Below are 22418 nucleotides of genomic sequence, written 5' to 3' on the forward strand. Positions count from 1 at the left end.
ACTGTCGGACAGTGCATGGGGCCGACGAAAAGCGCTCGACTCGCGACGGCTTTTCGACCGGGTTTTGAGTGAACATTTCGTCGGCTGGGCGTTTCCTTATTTTTTTTAGAGGCCGCTGGTTACTCACTCTGTGTGAAACAGATGCCTTTCATGCACCAGGTAGAAAACTAAAAAAAACAAAAAATATAGAATGTCTTTCGTGGTCAGTCCTACAGTATACGGCAAGCGATGAGGGCAGTTGCACAGTGGACGGCTGTCTGTGTTAATTTTTTTTTAGCCAACTGGAGCAATTTCTTCACTGACGTGTGGTTTTTCGCATGGGGCATTTATCTCGAATAAAAAAGAGAGACCTTCATTCTGCATGCGCACAGGCAGACTGTCGTTTCCACGTTTCGCCAACATTGACCCGCCGTGTCCAAGGTGCGACTTGGAGGTCTGCTGCAAAAACCCAACAGGACTTGTCGGGCTAGTTGGTTGATCATAATGCAAAAAAGACGAACTGCGCAACAAGAGCACGGACGAAAGGGAGGCAGACACACACTAACGCAGTGTTAGTGTGTGTCTGCCTCCCTTTCGTCCGTGCTCTTGTTGCGCAGTTCGTCTTTTTTGCAAAAACCCGCTGAGCTGCTATGGCTGGCACGTATACCAGGGTCAGACGCCGCGTGCTGAAAACCTAGGCTTTAAAAAGTATAAGAACAAAAAAGACCACCTGTAAAACACCGCTTTTCTACCTCGCTTCTTCGTCAAGCCACGCTGGAGGCTATCGATGAAAATCTGACGAGATTGACCCTTACAAAAAATTTTCTATCCTGTAGACTTGTTATAGAATTTATTGCCTTCCTATAAATATTTAGCTTTGTCCGTTCATAGCCTACTAAAAGTTTATTACCATTATTAAGGTATGGGCTGTCTGTAGGCCTTAATTATTTGCTATGGTGTGTGGACAGTCTACCCACTACGCAGTGTGCAAAGAAATTTTTGCATGTGGACGTCGCGCACTACAGGCTCTGTATCGGCGAAGTCGGCTGGCGAGCTGTTTGCGGTGCAGAGGGAGCCGAGCGATGAAATCGGCCACTGCGTTTACACTGGCGTAATAACGGGGGAAACCAGCGCGCATTCTTCTAGCGTCCCCTGTTTCCCGCACACCTCGCAACGACAAATAACACCCAGTTAGCCTGTCCAGTGGGCCGAGCGACCGGTAAGTTCACTTCCTCTCCAAATTGGGCGGCGACGTGCGTTTCCTAACGGCCGCGCGGATCGCCCCGTCGCTCCCTCGTCTGGGCGCACAAAAGTAGCCCCTAACGACGTCGCGGGACGGCGCGACAGTCGCGGCGTCAGCGGGGAGTCCGGTCGAGCCGAGAAAGCTGCGCGCTGCTTCCAACACCTTTCCCCTCCTCCCGTTTGTTCGTGTTGCCGCCGTTTTTCTCCGCGTCATTACCCAACGCTGCGCCAGATCTCCGCGTCGCGCCAAGAAAATGTGCCGGCCGGCCGTCGGGCTCCAACGATCCCCCCCCCCCCCCCCCCCCCCCCCCCCACCGCCCGCTGCGTGCGCATTCGCATTGCGCGCAAAGCCGAGCCAGAAGTGCGCGCAACTCCGCCGTGCTGTCACAGCGACCGCGGGAAAAACGCTGCTTGAACAGGGGCAAAGATATCCGCGAATGTAGAAGAAAGAAAAAAAAAAACGGAAAGAAGTCGACATCTTCGCCACTTTCTTTGAAAAGGAAGGGAGTTCACAAGGGTGCGGTGTTTGCGGCTTTGTTTTTGATTTGATTTCAGGGTCCACTCACCCCTTGATTCACGGAAGAGCGCACCTGTCGGAGTTTCTTTTGCATTTCTCGCCGTCTTACGCGGCGACGATGATTCAAGCTGGCCGCTGGTAATGAGATGGAAGCGACTCACTATTACACTTTTGCACCTTTTTGCATGGCTCGACCATGTAAGTGCAAACCTGGGCGCATATATTCGGTGCCAAAAACCAGCAGCTCGCTGCCACACATGTGCTTGCTGCACCGCCACGCCAGCATGAAATCCCACATTCTTTCAGAAGCATGTGTGGCAAAGATGCGAGAAGAAAAAAACGTAATCGATTTATGCGACTAATGCAGCAGAGTGTGCGTTAACCATTAGTGCAACCTCGGGACGGAGCAATCGCTGCCTCTGACGTGTTTGGACCGTGCGAGCTGGCGGCGGGATCCAGTCCGTCAACCACCGCTCCATTCTCCCCCACCCGCCACCTCCCTATCCCTCTTCCCTCTGCCACTTTATTATCTTTCTCTCCACTTTGCCAACTGAGGCTTGAGAGAGATTTTTCCGACATGGAAGTCCTACTACCAAGGCTTTCAACCCCCGGGAGGGAGCGTCACGTTACAGTTTTGGTGCCTGCCAAAAATATATACAACGGCAAGAGCCTGGTCCACGGTATAGCTAGCCCATTGGCACGTTTTATTGGCGTCGGTCCTTACGCGAGGTCTACTTTGGTGTGCCTGGACAGAGAAAGAGGAAAAGAATTTTATTCTGTAGCCCTTAACTTGCGGATGCCGGCCGCATGATGTGACGCTCGCTCCTGACTCCCGAGTGTTGAATGAATGCGATTGCCTGGTGCGCACATTGGTGAGTTCGTGAGATATCCATATCAGCATTTATAATTTCGAAAACGCGGTTACCGTCGGCGCTGTGGCCCATCAAATTTTGGCTACATCGCGCCAAAATACACGTGCTTTCGTGAAGTTTGCAGGCAAAGAAGCCTCTCCAGTCCACGTAACTCGTAGAAATAGCGAAAATTTTTTGGCCAACAGTGCCGGCGGTAATCGCGTTTTCGAAATTATAAAGACTGATCTAGGTATTAGTTACGATGGGCTGCACGATTGTCAGTAACTAGCAGTCAAAAGTAATAGTTAAAAAGTTAACTATTCAGTATTAGCTAACCAGCCTGCTAGTTAGCACGTCTTAGCTGTGTCTTGACCTACTACAGCGCTGACACCGCTATGCCGAAAAAAAAATCGCTCTCCTAACTCAAAAAGCGTATTTAAAAAAAATTGTGCAGAGTCTTAGGTGAAACACTCTGTACAGCACAGCACTGCACCGTGGTGCAGGAAAAAACAAAAGAAGCAAGAAGCGACGAGAGAACATTACGTTGCGCGCGGCAGCGTCGTCGAGACGAGCGACCGGGCGAAAGCGAGCGAATTTATGCAGACGCGCAATGTGGTACACACGCTGCGTGGTCTGCATGCCGTCACCCCCGCGCGAGGGAAGAGGCGGTGGGGGTTTTTCTTAATGTCCCCCCAAATGAAGAGATCCCTAATGCGCGGCCACGTTTGGACGGTTAGCTCTGCTTGTGGGAGGGGGGGGGGGGGGCTAAATGGGGAAGGTAGGGACGTCTTCTCGCTGCGGTGCCTTTGTCGTCGTCGCTGCGTGCGACGAGAGAGACATTACCGGGCACGGAAGGAGAGCGAACGGGGGGTAGGTCGCGCGCTCCATCACGCCTAAACGGTGCGCTAAATGATACGAGCAGGTCGGGGGGCTCTGCGTTGCGGCAGCCGCGTCAGAGAAAGGACACTGGGCTGAACGAAGGCAGCTGCAGCTTTAAAACTACAGAAACGTGTCAGAAATACGACAGAATACTTTCTAGTTCTGTCGTAACGACAGATTGATTGTTCTGTTGCTTTGTAGTATTTTTCTTCAGTACTGTAGTTTTTTCTGTAGTAATTCTGTGCAGTCCGTAGTTCTCTAGCAACAACACAAAATTCTCTCTTCTGCGACTCGGTATAGTGCTGCAGTTGTCTCGCGGTAAGGAAAAATATGCGTCCAGGCGTAACATCTTTACGTGCGCGAGTGTGTCTGCGCAACGAGATTTATTGTAGTTCGTACTGTAGCCTGGCTGAGAGGGCATTCTGTGTAAAATGAATAGTCAGCTTTGGGGAAGGAAGGATGAGTCACAACGACAAAAAAATAAAGATGGCCAAAGTAGGTTCCAGCAGGGTCGTATTGTGGGCGTAGCAACCCGCGCGGCATCGAAGACGAACCAGCAATGCTCCTTGCGCGGCTCGGAGCGCTTTTGGATTCAGTTGTGCAGCCGCGGCTTGCGAACGCCTCTGCTGTCTTCTGCGATTAATAAATGGGGCCGCGGTCTCCCCCCCCCCCCTTGGCACGCCACATCTCCTGCGAGCCGGACGTGAACTGGAAGTTTAAATTCATTGCTTCGTGCCAACATGTGTTGGCAAAAGTGGAAGCCGAGTGCTGTCCAGTGCAGTTGGCGTAACGAGATGGCCCGATAAACGTACTACTGATAAACGTATAAAATATTGCCTTACCGTGGTTCCCTGCACCTGCACAATACCGTTGGAATTTCCTCCAAGATGAGCTGTTTATTTGGCAGACATGCGTCGGCGCGAAGGACAGTGCTTGGCGTCGAGTCTGCAAACGGCATCACCCTTACGTCTTCGGCGTTCGTTTATTCACTCATTCGCTCCCCAAGGAGGAGCTCTCTCTACAGGTGCTTGCCTATTCGTCTCGGAAGTTCCGCCGTGTAATGCCATCCACAAGGTCATGGCGTTAGATCACGGTAATGGCGAATGCAAATCCCTATCGCTATCCACTCCTGCTGTACAACCATCCACTCGTACCTATGTTGTTAGTGCACTTGTTTGCCGGAGTTTGTGCTTTGCCGACGTATAATTCTTTTCGGGATTCTCGTGTTCTTGTTTTCTCCGCAACTCTCACAACTTGGCTCCGCTGAGCCCGCTATACAAACCGCGACACCGAGTGGAGCACATGCCACTGGCTCGTTCTGCATTTCACGATGACCCGCCGAAAGATGCGGTAACAAATCCCAATGCCTTCGTCCTTGCACTTATCGCGGCATTGGGTGCTGTCCGTCCTGTGCAGACTGGAGCCAAGGCGTGAGTGTACTGCCGCTTTGGCCGCCGTCGCCGACAAGTGTATAGTCGTAATGCTTCGTTTACTCGGAGGTGCAGAAAACTACTGCATCTCTGATCGAATGCGGGCCTGGGTCCACAGCGCTGAGAACAGAACAAGTGGCGACGTTGGCGTGCATTGGGGGAAAAATGGGAAGCCTCGGGGACGGGAAGGTTCCGAGGGAGAGGAGCCGTCCGTCGGGCTGAAAGTGCCTGGGGAGAGTATACGGGTGCATTGTGTCATCAGGACGGGGCAGACGCGCCATTAGCGTTCCACGCGCCAAACACTCCGGCCCCCCTCCCGAGGCTTCGTCCGCGAAAACGGCGCCACGACAGCTCGCTGCTTAAGGTTGAGGGAAGGCCAACGCTCCCTAAATGCAAGCACACTCTCCACGCAGCGCGCGTGAGTGTGCCCTTGTGCGCGCACCGTTCTGCCCGTGCACGAAGGAGGCAGCCAACAAAGAAACGGCAGACCCGAATACCGGGGGCCTCTTTGCGGAAGTTCTGCTCGGCTGCTGCAAAGAACGAGTCGAAAAATAATGGGTGGAAGAAAGGGATTTACTTTTCCTCGCGCGGGGTACCACTAGAGTAAACCAGTGAAACGCTGCTGTTGCAGGCTCTGCGGCGCTCATCCAGGCGTCTCTTGGGGCGTGTCCCTTTTCCCTCCAAATTATTGACATTCAGGGCACGGGCATCCCCAGCACTGCCGCGGCTGGGTTTCCCTAAAGCTTAGGCGGCGCCTCCTTCGCTCGCGCTTCCTTATTTTCCACAGACGCGCGCGCATGCCATTAGCCGGCGCGTCTCTCGCGAAGCCCTCGCCTTCCGTGCATGCATGCAAATCGACGCCGGTCGACACTCGCGTAAATGGCGCTCGTGCCGAACGTGGCAAGCCTTTCGCATTCGCGCTTTCCTGCGGTGGGCCGCGTATTTTTCGCGTCTGTTGCTGAATTCCGCATCCCTAACTCGTTTGTTCCTTCTCTCAAGACGGAAAGGGTTAAGGATGCCCTCCTTCGATCAGACAAGACCGGCTCGTGGGAGCAGCGGCAGCACACGAAGCGGCCGCTCGTTGTCTAGTGGTACCACGCCTGTGTTATGTACAGTATGTGATGTCTTCAGTCGCCTGTACCTTTTTCCCTATTCTATATTATTTTATCGCTCTGCTGCCCCTTGCTCCCCACCACGGTTCTCCCCAATAGGGACGCCATGTTCCGCGAAGGGTCAAGCTGTTCGCTGTTAAGCAATGGCTGCGCGCCTCGTTGCTCTTTGGTATCGTTTCGCACCGGCGGCCTCGTTTTGCCGGTACGTATAACCGTTCTTCCTCCTTTCCCAACGCGAAGCAAGAAGAGAGCGGCGCCGCTATAATTCATCCCAGTGTCAAATACAGCGCCTCGCCGCGTGTGAATGGCTGCGCGGGATGCCTCTTTCGCGATTTCCCCCTTTTTTCCCCAGAGCGTTCGCAGCGACCGGATTACCTTATCTCCGCGCTCTTTTCTCCTCCTGATTCTTCGCTTTTGTTCTCCGTCCTTCACGTGCCCTTCATATCTGGAGAAGGGAAAAGGGGGGCTGCCAGACGGAACGCGGATGGGGAAATAAATAAAGGCGGCAACACCCTCGGCAGAACAAGAGGAAGCGGCAGCCATAACTCACTCGCTGCGCCGGCGTGGATACGCCTGGCGTTGCGCGAATACTTGGCGTTCCTCGAGGGGGACGTTCGTTTCCGCCTTCCCTTTATTGTCTTTCCAGCCCCCTTCCCGATTTCCCCTTTGTTTCCCGCGCCCACTGCCGCCTGTTCCTCATTACGCCGCGCATGCGGTGCGCGTGCTCGGAAAAAAAAAAAAGGAAGAGAAGCCGCTCTCTGCTCTTCATGTCCTCCGAGTGCGCCCCGTAATTGCGTCTGGCGCTGTTGCACGCCTCTCGAAACTGACCCCCGGCGGCGCCGCGGTCTCGAATGCGAGCGGCCGCATCTTTCGCGCCTGGCACATTTGGAGTTTGCGCCCGTCATTACGTTCCAGTCGCACTCGGTAATAGTGCGTATCAGACAGAGAGGGAGAGAACGCCTTCAGGGTCTGCTAAGAACGTTGTGAGGTGCTATAGCGGCTTGTCTCCCTGTATGACACGGCCGAATGTGTTAAAAAAAGTATTGACAGACGGTTACGGTAGTCGGTAATGCGAAATTTGAGCGCAGCTCTTCTAGCTTCCGGTTGTCAGCCAACTTCCGGTTGTCCATTCCTCCGCCCTCGCCGTGGCAGGTGACGTTTCGTTCTGCTACTACCTGCCACCTGTCAGTTGAAAGGGTGACGTGTGACCTATCAGGAGGGATGTTACGACTACGACGCGGAAGCCAGGAACGGACTTCTAAGAACTGAGCTCTAAAAAAAAAATGTTTCATGGATGTTGATGCCTAGAATGTCCCGTACACGCAAACCGTACATCGGTCCGTCGGCAGTGATCTGACGGCGCTCATTTGTTTCGTGAACGAGAGAGGTATAAGCAGACAGTCGACTGATTCCCATACATCCGGAACAGCGAAGTATAAACTATGTTCATGTAGCTGTGGATCGGCTCTAAAGAAGCATCGCGCTTGTATGCTACAGCACTGCAGACTGCCAGATGTCCTCCAGATTCACTTATGTTAGTATACAGTCTTCGGGAAGCGAATGGGAACTGAGTAGCCATTACTCCTATCATGCGCGGCGCAGCATCCCACATTTATTTCCATATTATTTATTTGTACATAGTGTATATTCCCCCTACCTTACCCCTGTCCTTTCGCACTATCGCTCCCCCATTTCTTCCCCTCTCCCCGCCCTTTTATTCCCGCTACCCGCAGCTCAGGTGCTTCAGGCTCCGATGGCAGATGCCGCGGCTGGCAACATCTTTTCCTTCCATTGTTATTTTATTAATAAGTAGCCACTAACAACAACAACAACAACAACAACAACAACAACTGAGTAGCGGCCAGGAAGATGTGCATCTGACTTCGGTTGTCTGAGTGTGCCTGTTTACTCGAGCAGAAAGAAGCTCCCAATTTGCCACAGGACAGAGGAGAAAGTGAATGTGCAGCCCCTGCAATTCGCAGACGCAATGCATGCTTGCGTGAAACGGGAAGCACTTTTATGTTGCCTGAACACCATGAGCCACTTTCTTACTTGTATTCTTTCAGCCTGCTGTGCACTGCTGCGGCGCTCTAGAAAAGGGTGACGTGGATTGTGCCCATCACGCTAGCTTTTATCTGTTTGTTTCTCTTTACGCGAATTTTCAATACCTTTCTGGTCGACTGAAGTGTAAACAAATGATGCTTCCTTGAATGAATTATTGCGTAGCACACCGTCCGTAAAAATTTTACGTTAATGCATATGCACATACAGATTAGTAGAATTTTTTATAATTATTATACGGCTCAACTACTGAACGTCTCTGTGCTTTCAATGCGGCTGTGCTGGGGGGGTGGCAAGGAATTGTCAAGTTGCCGTACAGCGCCTTTTTCTTCCTTTACACTTCGATATGTTAAATAGAAAGAGAATGAATGAATGAACGAATGAATGAATGATAGTCGATGAAAGTGAGTGCACTGAATGGCACACCGTGCCGCGCGCTAATGTTGTGTGGACGCTCGCTGCAGTCGCTTGACACGTGAATTCCGTGCAGTGTACACGCGCTGCGTTTCGTACTCTGCGGCCCCGTCGGTGCCTTCGCGCACGTCCACTTTTTAGTTAAGGCCGCTGCGGTGACTGAGTGGTTATGGCGCTCGGCTGCCGGCCCGAAAGACGCGTGTTCGATCCCGGCCTCGGCGGTCGAATTTCGATGGAGGCGAAATTCTAGAGGGCCGTGTACCGTGCGATGTCAGTGCACGTTAAAGAACCCCAGGTGGTCGAAATTTCCGGAGCCCTGCACTACGGCGTCCCTCATAGCCTGAGTCGCTTTGGGACGTTAAACCCTCATAAACCACATTTTAGTTACGGCAGCGTCGCGCGCAGCCGCTCCGCGGAGAGTCCCGGGTCGCGCATTCTTCGCATCCCCCGCGCACAGGAGGAGGCCTCGTCTGTTGCCGCTGTCGGACGTTGATAACGAGGCGCGGCGCTCACTCGGGAGCGAATGGTGGGAGGGAGAGAGGAGGGAAAAGAGTGGAAATGACGATGGTCTCGAGTGGACGCATATGCGCACGCACGAACGCGCACTTTCACTGCCTGTTCGCGTATTATTATTGCCCCGTTATGCGGGCTGGACGACCCGCGCTGTGTGCGGCGCTCCGAGTCGGGCGGACACGTGCTTAGTTTTACTGTATGTGCCCCATGGGGAATTTACTCCGGACTCGCTCGCTGTTATATGATTCTATGCATGCCCTACTTTCGCGCCAAGTTCGAATTAGTCATCCGATATGGCCGCGCTCTCCTTTCTTTCTTTTTCTCTCTTTCTGGGTGGCCGGTTGTGGAGCGCACTGCGGCAGTCTTTGGCGCGCGCCGTTCTTCCCCCCTCTGTATCGCCCCTTGCGTTTGGGCAGCCTCTCCACTGTCGCGTCTCTTCGTTCCCTTTTCGCGCGAACTCTACTTATGCGTAGTAGTAGTGAGTGCTTTTTTAATTAAAATAATAATAATAAAAAGGAAGGAATAATGTTAGCCCCGGTATCTGCCATCGATACTGGAGGATTTCAGCTGGGGCAGCGGAAATAAATGATAGCAGGCTGAATGGAGAAATGGAGGGGACAGGAAGAGAGGATAGGGGGAGAGGGAACATACACAACAACTATTTACGCAGTAATAAATGTGTACAGGCTGATATTTATGCGTGCCCTTTCTCTTCTTGCGCGCATAGCAGGTTCTCTGGGTGTTGGGTTGGTTAGCTTAAATTTAGTCGCGAAACTGGCTCTGCCTCGTGTAGTCTCGCCTGTCTTTTCTTACTTCTTTTTTTATACATTTCTTCTCCCGAAGCACCAGTGGAGACTCAGGTTCTGAGGAAGAGGTGGTCTTACAGACTGGCACTGATTCAAAGCTCATAGGCGCACTGCGTCTTTCTAATTCACGGTATGTGCTCTGATAAAGTAGTTGGACGTCAAAACAGTCGTGGACGTAAAAATTGCGGGAGAATACGCAACCAAGCCGGATGCCGGTTTTAAATAGATTAAAATGTGATTAATGAACTATAATTAATCAAACAGAAAAAGCTTTGTTTGATGTGGAGTAATTAGAGGCGAATAAAAACTGTGGACATCGGTGCAGTCAAAACACATGGTAATTCTCGGGCTGTGCCGCAGCGTTCATCTTATTCAGAGCCCTTCAGTGGCGTTGGCTGAGCTCGGCAACCCGAAGAAGAGCTGGTCGTCACCGCACCGGAAACGCCGCCCGCGTTCCTTTTGTTTGGCGCCAACCGCGGCGGCGCCCGGAGCGGTGCCCGTGGGAACTGCATCGTGCGACCTCGGCTCAGCGATGGCTGCCTTGGGCGCGCCCGGCCCATTCGGCGGCCAGCTCGGGCTCCGATGATGTACGCGGGGTCCTGTATCATTCGATATGTCTGCCGGCCGATTCATCCGAGAGAGAATGCGCCCTTCTCTCCTCCCGTGTGTTGTTTACGCGTCTGGAGCCGAGGCATCCGAGATCGATGGGTGGGAAAGCGAGCCCGGAGACATAAATCCCGGCCCGCGTCGGACTCGGCGGCGGCGCCGCGGATTGTGCGCCGATGCACGTGGGCTGCCATGGGCTGGCTGCTGGGGCGCGGGAGCCTCTATTCCGAGAGCCGGCATCTCGGTTGACGGTCCGTGGTGGGCTGCATCAGCTGGCCCCCGGCCGGTTTTCTGTCGCGCCGCTCGTGAGAAAGTAAAAGCAGCTCAGCGTTATACGTTGGCGGTGCGCCGTCGATGGTACCAACCAGCCAAAACAGACGTAGGGAATTCGGAAAATGCAATTGGAACCAATTCGCTTGTATTTTCTATATTTTAGATTGGCCTCTCTCGACTCATAGAGATTCGTTTAGAGGACAATGCATAGGTTTCAGAAATCTACGAGCTTAAACGGGTCGCATGTGTGAAGCTTGCAGGTAAAGCACGCGAAATCCTTTAGGGGTAGCATTTGGAATGGTGACGTAATCGCCGATTGAAATCGAGACGGCTGTCAAGCTTCTTCGCAGCGCGCAGTTCCAAGTGGGGGCGCATCATGACGTCATCGAAGCTACCAGTACATTTCCAGCGCATAAACGCTTGCTTTGGGGAAAAAAAATACCAGCGTCGCCGAAGGCAAATGCCTCCGAACGTTGTCTGGCAGCATCCAACTGGGCACGGCTGCAGGGTGTGGTTAGCGGCACCGGAAATTTCAAATCTTACCTTCCGTGTCGTCACACCGAGCTTCTCCGCACTCCTCTGGTGCTGTGAGTAGAGGCCTAAAGTTTAATCGTCGATTACGTTACTACTTTATATACTAGTGCAAAAACACTTGGCACGCTTTACCTGCAGCCTTGAATCCTTGAATAGCGCGCAATTCTCAAAAAAGTGGCGCAGTTGCCCTTCAAAGGGTAGGCTGTAGGTAAAGCTTGCCAAGTGTTTTTTTTTTTTTTGTGCTAGGATTCGAAATGGCCGGTGACGTAATTAATCGACGAATAAAGTTTGGGCTTCTCCTCATAGCATCGAAGAACTGCGGAGAAGCTCAGTGATGGCGTCAAGCGCAGTAAGGTTTCTCATTTCCGCTACCTTCACCCGCACTCTTCCGTGCGTCGTCGGATACCGCCAAACAACACTTTGCGGGCTTTGCTTTCCGTAGCACTGGTATTCTGCCTTCGAAGAAAGCGTTTCTGCGTTGGAAATGCGCCGGCACCTTAGAAGTCGTCATTATGCGCCTCCCACCCTGCGTTGTGCGCTGCGGAGAAGCCTGAAGGCCGTCACGACTTCAGTCGGCGATTAATAATTTCACCATTTCAAATGCTTGCCGAAAATGACTTCGCATGCTTTAACCGCAAGTTTCACGCATTCGGCCCATTTGTGCTCGTCGAATTCTCAAACCACTTCAGATGCCCTTTAAAGAACGGGGTGTGAACAACACGACTCCTGCATGTCCAGTTTTTGCACTACCTTCCGCGATAAAGATTTCTGTACCAAAAATTACCGAGGGCACTTCCGACTACTCACGTGCTTTGAAGGCGAAATTATTAATTTTGTAATAAATATTTTTTCTTCATTCCTAGTGACACACCTACTCATTAGTATACAGGCGTAAGGCAACGCATACACTAGGTTCACCTTCATTCGCTACACAGTTTTGTGGCGCGTGCTCGCCTCGCTATCTGTAGGTCCTTGGTTCAATTCCCTTCTTTCTTTGGTGATGACGTAATTGGGAGTTTTCTGAACCACGTACTGTTCCTCGACGCTGACAACGACGCCAGGTTCCATTGCCAATAGGATATAATAAGGCTTTCGCCTTTAAAAAAATGTTTTCTCTCTCTTTCCAATTGAGTCAGGAGAGACCGACTAGCCTCACTTCACGCTGTTTTGACTCGACCATCATCGCGGTGGAAAACAGCAGGCGCCAATTTCAATTCTTTTTCGCGCTGATCAATTGACTTAGGTTGCGCAAGAAAGCACCACTGAAAACGGTCGCCAAAATTTGTGCTGCCTCCGTCAGACCTCTCGATTCTGCGATGCCAAGGGTGAACGTCTGTCTTACGTGTGCCCGCGGCTCGTAATATATACACGATCTGGCTTCGGCTGAAACGGCATCGATTTCGTTTAAAATATATAGTTATTAGCTATGAGAGTTCGTCTGTCTCTGTGGCAGCATGCGGCAGGATAACGGATGCTTTTTGTCCCTGTGAATTACAATACTTTGAAACCGAGTACATGTGAAGAGTTTTTTTTCGAAATGAGCCAGATCCACCAAAACAGAAACTTAGAACAAGGCCATAATTTCTTGTCTGAAAGGAATGCGCTGCTATTCAACCTAGTACCTCACAAGTTTCATGGGGCAGATAGAGCAGTCGAACAGCATTAATCGCCAAAAATTTACGTGCATAGTTTGGCCTATACAACAATGGAAACATTGGATTTGGCTCATATCGAAGTGAAGCATTAGATTCGACCCAGCTTTCTTCTCGAAACTTTATTATTACTGCAGTATGTTTCAGGTTACACTCAAAACAATATGGAAAAATGCTTGTGCTGTGACTTCAGCACAAAAAAAAATTACAAGTATGCGTCACCCGCTTTACACTCATACATGGATAGCAGGCCTGTCTTCCTGGCAGCATAAGCAGCCTTCTTCGCAATCTGCCATGGGCTCCTTTTCTTGACAGCGACGAAAGGCAGCCTCAAAATACGCAAGTTCTTCGTTTTCTTTCCATGACACACCAAAGTGAGTCACCAGAAGGTTGGTCACGTCTCTCACCTTCAGTTCGCACTTTTTCGGTGTTTGTACAAGGGTCTTTCCCCTCTTTAGGACCGATACAAAATTAGACACCGAAACCCTGTAGTGGGGTTCGGCTCTAATTTGAGGGCTTCGGCCTGTCACATTTCTCTGAATGTAAAAAACCTTCGTTTCAGTAATCTTGAAAGGCAGGTTGGACGTTGATCGCATTACTTCCGTACATTACGCCTTCCAGTCATAGACGTTCCAGTGCTTTCCTATTTCTAGTACAATGCCGTGGTTAGCAAAAATTCGCTTGTAGCCTTCTGCATTTAGAATTTCTTCATGTCTTCTGACATCTTTCTCAATCCGACCGAATACTCTACCTGGAGGTAAAAAACTGTGACCTGTGACAGGGAACACAACAGAAACCAACGAAACACAAGCTGGAGCCTCATTCTGAATCCACCAAAGAATCATGCAAAGCATAGTTGAGTTTTTGTTTTGACCAGCACAACCGTCCGCTACCAGCCGCACTTCTTTAATTCCTTCCAAATTTGAACCTCAAAGTGTATTGTGCACTGCACTGGCAACTTGGTTGCTTCCGTTGCTGCTCTGATCTTCACTCCATGTGTAGCAATGGACAGCATCTTTGGGCATCGATCCATCTCTCTGGTTTTCTACCACGCACAGGTGGTATTGATACAACTGGCGGCTGTAATAGGCTTGCTGGTCTGGAATCTTGGGCATCACTTGATTTTGTTGGCAGTCAAAAGAGAACGTCTTTAAGTCTTCTCGCTTCTCACGTAGCAGGGAATAAAAAGCCCTATACTTCAACCTGTGCACCCTTTGATCTGTTAGAACCTTTTGCTTCTGTGCAGAATCTTTCAAAGTCTTGATGTCGTAGGCGTTTTTTAAGCACACAGAGCAAACATCCGTTCTCGGTGTTCCAAACGAGAGGTTGAACTTCGTGCGGAAAATTCGGTGAAAAAAAAACCGTATTTCACTCGGACATCTTCAGTAGCCTGTTGATTATACATCCGCCATATATTTCGGATACTCTTCAGCTCTGCCGGGAGATACAGTTTTCGAGTCTTCTGTCGGTTGTAGTGCGACTCTCTTGCACGAAGGCACTTTATGAACATCACAACAGCCGATCGCTTTCAACCATAGCGTTGGAGCTTCTGATCGCCTCCACGAGCATCTGCCTTCAATCCGCCTTTTTCGTGCCTGTGCTTAACGTAGCGGGTAACTGTACTGTGGCTAACAGCAAGCACTGCACAAAACATATCACGACAAACAGAAACCTCTCTTTCATTTTCAAGCCGTACCTTGTAAGAAACGGTGAGGCTTCGACGATGTTCCTCATGTTTTCCTCTCCTGCGTTTGACTGCAGAACATGTGCACTGCATCAATATGAATGCCTTTTGCTTCACACTGCACAGTTCACTAAACGTCTTCTTGAAGCTTTCCACCGATGTTTCTGTCACAAGCGCGCACTTGACAGTCTTCTTTGTGTGCTTACATTTCGGAAGCGGCAAATTCTTGCTTTCTCGGCGTCTTGAAGGGCGACTTTTGTTTCGTCGCCTGGGCAGGGAACGTTCACCGACCTCTTCATACCCGTCGCAATCCATGCGGAACTAAGTCCGTCAAAGCAAAAGTCTTGAAAAAACAAAGGAGCTCGTCAAACAGACCACGCAGTCCGCGCTATCACGCACGAGCACCGCCGGCACGAGCCTACAAGGAGGCTGCCATGTTGGCTGAATCACGTGGTCTCCGGGTCAGTCTCCTATTGGTTGAACGGATTTGGCTCATTTCGATCCACGCAGTGGAAGGATTTGGCTCGTTTTCGATTTGAAATGTGATCTACGGGCTAGCTCAGTTGGTGTGATTTGACCCATTTTGATCTGATCTGTTTTTTAAAGGAAAGTTGACTGGCTTAGCTTGCCACTACAGTTGGGGTTGCGTTACTTTCGGTTTGTGGATTTGACTCATTTCGAAAAAAAACTCCTCATGTGTCTATCTCTATCCGCTGCTGTTATAATTTCACTACTCTATAACTCTATTCATCAGCTCCCTTATGGCGTGGTTCAGATGTTCACTCTGAGTGGGACGGTTCCCGTGCCTTTCTCCTGTCCAGTGCTTATCCCCAAACCTCCACAGCCCCGAAGGTGGCATTGCTCGTCCGTTCTTCTCATCAGGTTCCCGCTCACAGACGCATCGATGTGAACCATGCAGTTCACCTCATTGTTTTGTCCGGCAGGCCTCGATGAGGGCGTCGCACGCATGCCTGTGCCTGTGCGATTTCCGAACCCCCGAGTCCCTGCCGACGTCGTCCGCTCGTGTCGCGTGCATGCTAGGCCTTGTGTTTGGGCGACCTGCCGCGTGGGCTGTGGCCTCGTCAGCGGCGCCTGATATATTTGCATCCGACTTGCCGAGGCACCGGTGCGCACTCCGTAATCACCGTGCCGAACTGCGTGAAGGGGTGCGAGGAGGAGGTGTCGACGCCATGTTGTAATGAGGGACCGCGCGAATGGAACGTGCTGTGCGGCGACAGGAAAAGTACATCGGTCGCAGCATACGTAACCGAGGGCTGAGCGGGCGGCCAAATCATATGGCGCGTCACCCACGATTGTATACATGGCCGACCCTCGACCTGCGCGTCACCCCGATATGGTGGTGTACGTAGTATGCGGCTCAAGCCAGCGTATTGCGTACCGTATTGTCTTGGCCACCATATTTGTCGACGTCAAAGTTGCCGCCATGTTGGTGGTCAGGCGCATGGTGAAAAGCTGCATGTTTATATGTAATCTGCTTGTGGCAGCGTGCTCTGATGTGCACTGTGTATAAGCTATTTGTGAACTTTAAGACAGAAAGTGCGCTTGGTAGTTAGAATAGCGGGACATGTTTGTTAGCGTGAGAGAACTTGGATTGTGAATAATAAAAAAAGGACTGGTCATAGTGCATGTCCTGTCGTTTATCTTTCTCGTCCTGGGTTTGTTTTTTATCGTGTTCCTCTATTCGTTGACTACCATTATTATGTTCGTGATGTCACATTCAATGCACATATATATGCAGCACTCAAAGGGCATATGACAGGAACATGCGGTCATTTACTTACTTTAAATGCGGCCCGGAGGCTACCGGTGTAAGTGGTGTAAGCACCCACTTTTCAGAGTGATGTTCGCAAGAGATGCAGGTGCTTATTACTGCCTGAATAAGCTGACTCATTGGGGCTTATACTGTCGTGAAGTAATTGGCAGAAATTGAGACGTTGCTGTCCCGTGTGAGCTCCGTGTTTGCAATGAATGTATTATATGATGCATGCCTTGTACAACCATTTAAGACCTGGAATTTTTTTTCCAGCAGGCAGACTTATGTTTTAAAGCGTTCTCCACCCTACCAGCTGAGGTCATTCATTTATAGTCAGTCTGCAAGCTGTGGAATTAATTCTACAAATTTCTGCTCGTTTCCTGGCCAAGCGCGTTTGCTCAAAAAATTCTAGCATTAACTGTCTACTCTCTAAACACGAATGGAAATAAAAAAGGTAGTAAGCTGCCTTCTTGTGCTTCTTGTGCACCCCCCTTTAGAGGTAGAATATGCTGCCCAAGTATTGGAGTAGATTTCTATGACTAAATGTATGGAATGATCACTCTTGGCAACGGAGGCATATTCCCATTGTAAACCATAGTAACTTGATGCAGTTAGCAATGGGAGGAGGCTTCTAAATGTGGCGCCGGAGGTCTTAAAGTTAGCAAATAGCGAAGGCTTTCAAAGGCTTTCAAAGAGTTTTTGTCCACTTCCTAGAGGGCGCCACATCTTGTGGAAAAGGTGGATTATCAACGTGTGAGCATCGTGTTTTGCTATCGTCTTTGCTTCACTGTTTTCACTGCATGTGACGTAAGTGCGTGCGTGCGTGTGTGGAAGGGGCATCTACTGGTGCGTTACATGTTTCTCTCGCTCCCCTGTGTTTCGCAGTGTCGAGCAGTGGCCAGTTTGTAGACTGCAGCGCGAGCCGAGCCCAGCAGTGTGAGGCGGCCCTGCTGACACAGCAAATCAAGGACGCCTCCAAGGCCACCGTGCCCGAGCTGCTCGCCAAGTGCCGGTGAGTTGCCACAATGCTTCGGAGAGGGTACCTTCTCGAGCGCTGCGCTGGTCTGAAGTGTACACGTAGCACGATTCTTGTCAAGGAGACAATGCCCATGGTATCCAGTACTGAAGTCTCTATAGATATTTTCAGAGCATGACATTCCTTTTCGTTTGGCAGTTGGTGTACCACTGGAAGGAGGCAATGTGGCCACCAAAGCCTAATGTTGCGAACACAAGCACTGTCGTGGTACTTTGAGACACTAACCAGTTCTAGCTATAGCTAACTAGAGATGTGCTGGCACATCCTGCCATGCTGTTATTCGAGACCTGTATGCATAACGTTCCCAGCCATACAGTTACAATTGCTCGTTTCTTCTGAGATACAACTGCGTTGTACGACAGGCATTTTGTAATGGAACCTCTTTTCTATGAAAAACTGAATTTTCATCCCTTGAACGGCAGCTTCGGGGGTTTTCGAGGTTACCATATTCAAACGTTAATACTGTTCGTAGGATGCAACTCAAGAATGCAGCATTAGATGCCCCTGGTTGTCCAGCCAATGGCGTCGACCAGTTAATATGACGTTGTGGTTCATTCTTTTGCAGCTACTAGCATGACATCACAGGTGGCTGGCAAGTGCAAGGGGATTAAATGCAACTTCATGACTTTCAATCGACACCATTAGCTGAGGACTTGATTTAAAGTACTAGCCACTGTATCTGTAAGTTGTATCCTACTGCAAATATTTCTCTAGTTCCTGAGTACTTCCACCATGATTGGCAGCCATGCAACATCTCATTCCGGCACAAAGCGGTTTTAAAGTTTGCCGTTTCTGTTTTTCTTCGTGGTTTCTATGGGCAACACTGCATTTCGATATCACAAGCATTCGGTGCATGTTAATAGATGATCTTCGCCTCAGGAACAAAATTCTGAGGCATGTATTAGGTCGTCGCAGGCATTTTATGAAAGGATTCATTGCTTTTATTTGCTACATCATCCACTAAACACATGGAGTTTTCTAGTAATATTTGTGACATGATCGCTGCATCACACAAAGCACAGTTCCTGGATGCAGACTGAGTTTCGGTTTGCTGCTCTCGCTGTGTTAAAATGTTTCCACTCTGTACTTTACTTTGAACAGTTACACTTAGAGTATCCTGTGGACGTCCAAGAATCTGGTAGTTAACATTTCGAGATACAATACAATGCCCATAGTGTATCGAGTCTGTCTGTAACAGATGTCCACAGGATGTCCGATGGATTCCTACAGTTTGTTATCAACAGCATTTCTTGATAGGCATGCACATATTCTGTCACAGGTGCCCGACTTTCACAGCTCATGTGTGCAACCTTGCTGATAACGCTGGTCGCTATCACTAGATGATGCTATAAGTACCGCTGGCCACGCACCCCCAAGTGCCTATTGGGAGGTTTGTGTACTTTGACCCACTGTTGGTTGTATTCTAATTCACTATAATTGGTAGTACTGAATCGCTGAGGGAAGTTTTATGAAGTGCCATTCTGAAACAATTTTTCAGGTGTAAGTTAATTCTGCAGGGGGTTTGAGTGCTAGTAAGCCGACCAAGTGCATTCTTTGTTTAACATATTTCTAACAAGTCTACTAGTCACTGTCTCAGGTAGCACCAAAACTTTAGAACATTGTCTCATTTTTTAAATCTAATGTTTATATGTTGTTCTTAATGTATTTTTTCTTGCATTTTCGGCACTGTGGGAATAAATGTTGGAATAACATTTTTCTAACCTTAGTTAAGCACTTGTACAATATATATGCAACCTTCGATAAAATGGTAAGCAACCTTGCTAGCCGAGACCCGCAAATTGTGAGAGCACACAGCTGTATTCAACACTTTGAAAAGGGCAGTGAAAGTGAAACGTGACCACTACTCAATCCTAGGAAATCTGGATAACCACTTCTAGTTTGCACGGCTGCCACAATGTGTCACAGGATGCTGAACACTCAAAATTACAGTGGGAATTTTGAATTCTTGGTGCATCGGTTAGATTTTTTATGACGGTCGGATGAGCACAGGAAGAATTTTATAGGTCAGATTTTGTAGTGCAGATTAAGAGTTGGCTGTGTTCGCATAAAATCTATCGGGATTCTCTATTTTTCTCAAATTAACAAGTTTAAAATATTCTTAATTGGTTTCTGTGCTGTTTGCTACTGGCAACCAACAGATGATTGGCTAACTACATGCAACTCATACACTAACCTTCTAATGGATACCATGGCCTAGCTTCTATAGGCAACCAGGGAGGGTTTCCTATAAGTGATAGTGTTGAATGGGTATTTAGCGCAATTTTCTGATGCAGTTTTGGGGTTGTACATGGAAACTGTTGCAAGCACCATCTGAGTGATTTGTGGCAAAATTCTACTAGTTTAAGAACATAGTTGCTGTATGAACTGTGGGAGCAGTTCTAGGGCCCAATGCTGGGAATATATTCGCAAGGTTGTTTTATGATTTTGAATTAACATTACAACAGCATCTAAAGTCGGATACAACTTAAGTCTGCAGTGACGCTCTGCCCACATTCAGGGCCACCGCACAGAATTCTTCCATGACAAAAAAGTAGTCTGTAGTTAAAAGTTTTTTCGTTACCTAAACAAGAAACTGATCATGGTCACCAGAAAAAAAATTATAAGCTCTAGAATTTTGATACCTGGCTTGTTTAATAAAGTCAAACATTAGAAAAGCTGATTTCGTTTGCTGTTGTGTTTGGCTGCCGGAGTAATACAGGGCGCCGCGGACCGTGGCCCAGTGTAAGCAACTGCTGTTTTTTTAAGTTGTATACTACTATAGTGTATTAGTATAATGTCAAGTTTGAAATTTAATGTAATTATTTGTAATTAATGTAATCTTTACCATCATTATAATATTTAGAACATAGCATTAGCATAACATTGCATAGAAACGTGTAACGTTTCTGCAACTTACACAACAAATTTGGAATAATGTTCTAATGTTCGGTGCTATAGTAGGATACAACTTCAAAAAGAAGGAGTTACTAACACTGGGTCACTGTCTGCGGCATACTGTACTACTCCACTGGACAAATAGTAAGAAATAAACTTTTTAATGTTTGACTATATTAAACAAGCCAAGTGTGAAAATTCTAGAGCTTATATATTTTTTTATTAGCTTTTTGTTTAGGTAACAAGAAAAGTTTTAACAACGGACTACTTTTTTTTGTCGCGGAGGAATTCATTGCGACGGTCCTTAATATGGGCGGAGCTTCACTGAAGACTTTTGTATCCGACTGTACCTGGAATGTTCTCGACATTTTGTACTGCTGCTTGGCTTCTCCTAGCTGCCTTTTTTTTTACTTTCTGTGTGCTCACATTTGTTATTCACAATTAGGGAAAACCATCATTTTCTCGCAGTTCTTCCTGCTTCTTTTTTTTTTTTCTCTAATTATTTAGTGTACCTCAGCCAGTCTGTTACAGTTACTCGTAAATGCGTAAGAAAGTTGAACGCTAATGCTTCATGGCTAATGAAATGAAGAAGTTTGGTGGGACTCTGGAAAGTTTGCCTGTGCTTTTGTAAAGCATTTGCAATTTTGAACGCTTAATCTCCTGTGGCAAATGCGCTTATAATTCTTGCCTTGTGCTTTGACTAATTGAATCTACTTCATCGTTGGAAGCAGCTCACCTGTTTTTCTTACTGCTTACAAAATTGTTGACTGTATACGCTGCTCTAAACTCCCTAATGAATCCTTTATTATTTTGTGTTTTAAGCCATCAGAATAAATCTCAGTGCCTTAATGAGATCTGCCATTTCATTATTACGGGGGAAAAGTTAACTAATGCAAATTATCAAACTTCTGAAGCTGGAACTACTGTTGCTAAGTGGCATCTAGGGCATGCGCTATTTTATTTTATTTGCGACAGGTGCAATACGAGTTGCAAATAAAACGCTAGCCGCAAGAAGTCTTTTCAGGGTGGGAGTAAGCTTTAAAATAAATTATTCTTTGGAAGAAACCTTTGAGGGTGGTCGCATTCTGTTCAATGTATGTGCCAAAAACAAACAAGCAAACAACCAAGATACAGGGAAAGGAGCTGCCATCTAGTTTTTCTGAGTGAACCCCTTGACATTTAATGCAATAAACAGCAAAGAATAACAGAGCAGGAAATGGGAATGCTTGTAGAAATGTTTTAGGTGTGCAAGGAAAAGAAAGAATCAGTGTTAGAGCATCTTCAAAAACAAGACGTCAGCTGCCATTGTTCGAGCAATAAACAATTGGGATTCAAAATAGTATGGAACACACAATATTAACGAAAAAAAAAAAGTGATTGCATTGCTGTGCTTGCAAGCCTTGGCTTGCAGCTTAGTTCTGCTTATGTGAAAGTGTCATGCACTGCGTCGTGGATGCGAGGGTAAAAAAGTGCCAATCGGTAACAGTTGACTATTGGAACTTAGCTAATCATTTTAATAGTTAACATTATTCACTTGCTTTTTGACATCCATCAACACCTGTATTTCTGTGCCGAAGAAAGCTTCTCTTTACCTCAAAAAACCCATTTTTGAAAATTAGTGGCAGGCTTCCCTCAAATTTCTTGTATTATTGGATACCTCCTGCATTGTCACAAATGAAAATGTTTCAAGCAATTGGTATTCTTCTGACTTGTTTAAATTGAATGGTATTGATGCCTTATGAACATCTGGCACAAATATCCACATGAGCAGGTGCTTGTATTAGTAACAGATGTTCCATACACTTCTGCTGTTATTTGCATGACTCACTGTACACTATCGTTTTGGATGCTTATTAGTATTGATTCCCATACGTATAGTTGTTAAGGAATTGAATTGCCACAACGTTTTAATTGAAGAGAAAATACATTTCCTGCTGTATTATGTGCAAGCCTAAACCAAACCTCTAAAAGGAGGAGCACACATGCACAAAAATAATTAGAGAATCAGTAATGACTCCTTGGTGTACAGCACAATGAAACCGGTGATGGTCAGTAGCTGTTGTCGCTGCTGCAATCGAAGTTGTTGAATTTGAGCAGTGATCTAGTCACTGAATATTATTATATCGTGCTTTAGTTTCGTGCATCCTAGCATTCAACACT

The 22418-nt window shown here is 48.3% G+C and overlaps 1 protein-coding gene across 4 annotated transcripts in view; it reads left to right on the top strand.

Moving 5' to 3' along the window:
* LOC144106439 (uncharacterized) overlaps positions 1 to 22418 on the top strand; it is a 348487-nt gene that overhangs the window by 293565 nt on the left and 32504 nt on the right. For 2 of the 4 annotated variants that reach the window (XM_077639253.1, XM_077639252.1), the window contains exon 2: positions 17213 to 17339. In XM_077639253.1, coding sequence (XP_077495379.1) covers positions 17213 to 17339 — 127 coding nt within the window. Of the gene's footprint in view, positions 1 to 15277; positions 15916 to 17212; positions 17340 to 22418 lie in introns of those variants that run through there. The other 2 variants (XM_077639250.1, XM_077639251.1) reach the window with 2 other exon arrangements.

This window comes from Amblyomma americanum, chromosome 10, assembly GCF_052857255.1.
Source record: "Amblyomma americanum isolate KBUSLIRL-KWMA chromosome 10, ASM5285725v1, whole genome shotgun sequence".
NCBI lineage: Eukaryota > Metazoa > Arthropoda > Arachnida > Ixodida > Ixodidae > Amblyomma > Amblyomma americanum.